Source organism: Conger conger, chromosome 7, assembly GCF_963514075.1.
Source record: "Conger conger chromosome 7, fConCon1.1, whole genome shotgun sequence".
Taxonomy (NCBI): Eukaryota; Metazoa; Chordata; class Actinopteri; order Anguilliformes; family Congridae; genus Conger; species Conger conger.
In genome coordinates this window covers 52,030,178-52,035,715 of record NC_083766.1, presented here as the reverse complement: position 1 = coordinate 52,035,715, position 5,538 = coordinate 52,030,178, and the positions used below count along the sequence as shown (strand labels likewise).

General features: G+C 40.1%; 1 protein-coding gene across 1 annotated transcript; it reads left to right on the top strand.

Annotated features, from left to right (window-relative positions):
- The first annotated feature begins 514 nt into the window (after positions 1–514).
- LOC133133319 (olfactory receptor 52E4-like) lies at positions 515–1,444 on the top strand. The gene has a single exon (XM_061249424.1). It carries the CDS (start codon positions 515–517, stop codon positions 1,442–1,444), a length of 930 nt encoding a protein of 309 aa, XP_061105408.1.
- Positions 1,445–5,538: the final 4,094 nt, after the last annotated feature.

Genomic DNA, 5,538 nt, shown 5'->3' with positions numbered 1-5,538 from the left:
CCACCTCAGGCATCAAATCTATTATTGGTCATTATGAGTACTATTAGTCTTCAACCCTGTTATGGACACTATGGAAGCTGTCTGAATATGATTATAAAATGTATTTGTAATGAAATCTACATTTTCCGATTAATCAGATGTCCCTCACCCTAATTCCATAATTGCAAATATTAAAATTACATAAAATCTCACACTTCTGCTACACTAAAGCCAGAAATGGGCACTTTTTGTAGGAAAAAATATTTTTATGGGGGGAGAATGATTTGTGTAATGGGGTTGAGGGGTTCCTGAGGAATGAAACTAAATAATGTGATTTTAATGAATAATCATGCATTTATTTAGAAAGGAAACATAACCAGCAGAAAAGCACAGATAGATGTTGATGTGTATGGACTTGTTTTCTGATTTGTATTTGTATGTTCAAGTACTTATCTTGTGTCCATATTAATTAAAGTATATGCTGATAAAATTATATGTTAAAAACTACTTGTCACCCACAGGATTCATTCTCCACATGGACAACATATCTTTCAATATGGGATTCACCCTTTCTGGCCTTATGGAGTCAAAAGTAAACAAATATATATACTTTGTTTTAATTTCAATTGTTTATTTGTTAATAAATGTATTTAATCTGATTCTTATTGTGACAATTATTCTAGAGAGAGCACTCCATGAGCCCATGTACATCTTCCTGTGTAACCTGTGTTTTAATGGACTGTTTGGGCCAGCAGGTTTTTACCCTAAATTACTGTCTGACTTAGTGTATGGCATTCATCTCATCTCATACAATGGTTGTCTGCTGCAAATATTTGTAATCTACAGTTATGTAGTGTGTGAGTATTCAATATTAATGATAATGGCTTACGACAGGTTTGTAGCAATATGTAAACCATTGGAGTATCACAGGATAATGAGATCTCAGACGATTTGGAAATTAATTTTGTTTTCATGGTCATTTCCATGTATAACTGTGTTCACCGGAGTTATGTTAACAATGAGGTTGCAATTATGTGGATCCCACATTGATAAATCCTACTGTGATAACTGGTCAGTTGTGAAGCTCTCTTGTGTACCAACTACAATTAATAATGTTTATGGGTTTACTGTAATCTTTTTAATGATAGCACATGCTGTTTTTATTGTGTATACTTATATGAAATTGATCTGTGCCTGTATAAAATCAAAGGACAGCAGAAACAAATTTATGCAGACCTGCTTACCACACTTGGTTTCATTAATTAATTTTACAACAGCTATGCTTTTTGACACAATGTTCAGTCGATATAAATCAAAGGATTTCCCACCAAGTTTACTTAACTTCCTGCAACTGGAATTTCTAATAATCCCACCTCTTTTAAATCCCATTATATATGGGCTGAAACTGGCCGAGGTACGTAAAACACTTTTTGGAAAATGTAAGGTAACTAAAATAAAATATTAAATTGTCTCTGTGTACAATAAATGCATGGTACATTGTAGAATCTCTTTGTGTTTGTAGTTTGTATATTTACTCTCTTCTAGTTGCATTGAGTACTGTTGCCTCAGGAAGGGTGTTATAGGATCAGCTTGCATGATCAAGCCCCTCCATCTGGTCAGAATACTGCAGCCCACCTGACCATCAGTCAGCCCAGGTCGGCTCATGTCACCCCACTTTTCATCGCCCTCCACTGGCTGCCTATTGCTGCATGCATATTCTTTAAGGCACTAACATTGGGACTGCCCCACCTTGCATCCAGACTCTATTGGCACCTTACTCCCCAGGAAGACCACACCATTCTTCCAGCTGCCCGTGTGGTGCCCTCAGTACAAACCCCAGGTGGTCGGGCTGTATGTTCATGCCAGTTTTCTGTTCTTCATCCTCAGTGGTGGAATGACCTGCCTAACTACTGTCAGAACGGCAGAATCCCTCCCCATATTCCAACTGAGACTGAAAACGCACCTGTTCAGACTGTACCTTAGTCCGCCCTCCTGATTTACCCTCTAAAAACTCTTACTATGACTATTATTTTGCTTTATGACTGTGCTACATGCAAGTGTTTTGCACTTCATGGATTTGATGCTTTTCACTTGTGGAGGAACTTATGCACTTGTAAATTACTAGGGACTAAAAAGTAATACAATTTCGTATTTAATTTGATACTTCTGCCGCAGGTGATCTGATTCCTTGTTTTTATTTTGTAATTACTTGTTGTTTGCACAACCACCATCAGGAGGCATATGTGAGCGCACTAATCCACAGTGGTCTGAGGCACTTGCAGGTTCCGACAGTACTGTAAACACACTTAGTTTTGATAAAAACACTGCACCTGTTATGTTCCTGTGTTCTGTCCTGTGTTAGTTTATTATTGTTTATGTAACCCAGTAAGAACAACACTAAATTGACTACTGTACTCTCAGGTTCAACTCAAGGAGCGAGGGATAAGTTAGTGGCAAAGGTAAACACAGGAATATTTATTTTCCCAATCAACAAAACAGTGCGAATCACAATTCCGATTCAATTTCCCAATATAAAAATAAAAAATATAAACAAGAGTAAAGTGTCCCTTCACAGCTTATTGCTGTCTGATATCAATGTTCATTAAAGTCCAGTCCAAAGTTTGCATCCATGTCCGTCCAAGTTTATTCAGTGTGTGTTACCCGGGTAAAGTGTGTATGTATGTTTGTATGCTTGCTGCACGCAGCTTAGATCTTATCTGCTGCAGGTGTGAATTTTCAGGAAGATGATGAAGATGGAGAGTTACAAATCCTCTCTACCCTGCCTCGCTTCAGACAGGAATCCTGGATCGACGCTGTCCCACAAAGTGCAGATCCAGCACTCAAAAAAACCAATCTGCCGTAGCAGGAATAAAATTATCAATTACTGTACAGTATCGTATCTCTCTTTTCCCTTTTAACTAGTGTAACTTATAATACTAAAACCTCAGACATCATTAATGGTTTTTAACAGTATTAATCAATCATGTTACACAATTTATCTCGCATCTCTACTCAATCATGTTTTTTCTCAGTCACATTTATGCATTTTTAAGCATCTCAATATGAACTTTAACATCTTATCTATATCATGAAAATCAGAAAAACCCACACATGTACAATTCATGAATATTAGCCCACGTATAGCACATTTTTAACCTCTTAACATTGAACATGGCGCCCAGAATGCCGCCCGTTAGCATCAGGCTACGCTGGAGTGTCTTGGTCCCAGCATGCAATGCTCACGTCCACTGCATTTACTACACAGCACAGCGCAATCTAGTGGCCATTTTGAGCAACTACAGTTATCTCAAAACACAGTTTCTTCATAAAATTTGACATTAATATGAAGTATGAAACCAAACAACAAACAATAGTCGGTAAACCCAAAGCTGTACTTTTATAGGGGTTACATTTATTATCATTATTCTTGTAATTTATTATTTTCCATATTCATGTCTGGTGTTCTAGGCGGCACGGATGGTGCAGTGGGTAGCACTGCCGCCTCACAGCAAGGAGGTCCTGGGTTCGAATCCCCGTCGGCCAGGGCCTCTCTGTGCGGAGTTTGCATGTTCTCCCCGTGCCTGCGTGGGTTTCCTCCGGGTACTCCGGTTTCCTCCCACAGTCCAAAGACATGCACGTTAGGCTGATTGGAGAGTCTAAATTGCCCGTAGGTATGAGTGTGTGAGTGAATGGTGTGTGTGCCCTGTGATAGACTGGCGACCTGTCCAGGGTGTATTCCTGCCTTTCGCCCAATGTATGCTGGGATAGGCTCCAGCCCCCCTGTGACCCTGACCAGGATAAGCGGGTTCAGATAATGGATGGATGGATGGATGGATGGATGTCTGGTGTTCTGTTTATATTCATTAGTCTTTGCACTCGTCTTCCCCTGTGATGTCTGAGTCTGAATGTTTACTAGCCCAGTCACTCCCCTGTCTGCGTGCCCCACTATTTGGGTGTTTTTACGGTAGTTCCGGGCTTCAACATTCCTTCCAATCTTGCATTCCTTACTTTCTGCTTTCTCTCCATTTCATGTTTGTACATTGTACTAATATACTAATCCCAACAAACATAGAAGTTGTACAGTACTAATTATACGAACACACTAATATGTTTGTCAAACTAACAAACTAACATTCACTAGTTTTGGGTATTTGTAATTTAAATCACTTAACTAACTTACTAAGGCATCTCCAGTTCAATTCTGTTTTGTAACTCCGCCTCCCTATTCTGTCACTGATTACTTGCTTAGTTTCAGCAAAGTATTCGCACCTGTCTCTCTGTATCTCTGCATCTCCTGATTCTATGCAATTGTCTACTCCCTAGTCCGGAGCCGTTTGTATTACATGTGTGTCTTTGTGAATCCAGTTCGCGTTTTAGTTTCCCCCTCGTTATTGTGCTATTACCCTTTCATGTGTCTCACCTGATGTTTATTTGTTAGACCGCCCTCACTCCCATGCCCCGCCTAGTTTGTCTCATTCCCCTGTGTGTTTATACCTGTCCTTTTCAGTTGCACGCTGCTAGTTCGTCTTGTCCTGTTTTTTGAGTCCCAAGCTCTTTATTCCTTCCCCCAGTTCTAGCCTCCTTGTTCCAAAGCCCTTGTTCCTGAGTCCTTGCCCTTGTTTTTCAGGATTTCCTGTTTTGACCCCTGCCTGCTTCCCTGGATTCTTCTTTGGTTGTTGTGGATTCTGTACCTCTGCCTTGTTGGACTGACCTTGGCCTGTTTTTTGACTCCACTCTGTCTGCCCCTGCTTTTACTATTAAACCTTCCATTTTTTCTGCACCCCTGTCTGCTTTTGGTTCTTCTGTTCCCCCCGGTGTAACAGCACCAAATAAACTCTTTCCTCACTGGTCTTTATGTGCATAATGTGACCATTTATTTGTTCATGCAGATGTTCATATTTGAAGTAGAAACAGTTGAGTGAAAAATGTTCTAGGCTATCCAGTGTGCAAATGTTAGACTACCAACGTTAACCAAGCTGACAAAACAAACAAACTACAGGCTAAAAGAAAGTATAATATACTGTAAATGCTGAAATACTATTAAAACTTACAATGTAACGCATCATGGTAATGTTACGCATCATTCACCAGTGATCAATATAACTGAGTAAACACTGTGTCAGGCACTGGGGCAGCCTCTAGTACCTGCAGCGTAGTGGTTAAGGTACATGACTGGGATCTGCAAAGTTGGTGTTTCGATCCCTGGTGTAGCGACATTACGATCCACACAGGTGTTGGGCCCTTGAACAAGACCCTTAACCCCACTTTGCTCCAGGGGGGAATTGTATCCTGCTTCGTCTAACTGTAAATCGCTTTGGATAAAAGTGTCAGCCAAATAACATGTAATGTAATGTGACTAATAGGAAATGCCAAAGGGCCAGCTTGTCTACAGATAGTTAAGGAGCAAGAACTGGTGAGGGTCGGCCATGTGAGGTGTAAATGTATGTGTGTTTGTCTCAATGGGGGTGGCTGAGCAGACCTAATCCTTCTTTAAGACACCAAACTTTGCAACAGTCCTGGCTTTTTACTTTTTGGTTTGAATTGGAAGTTAGCATCCAA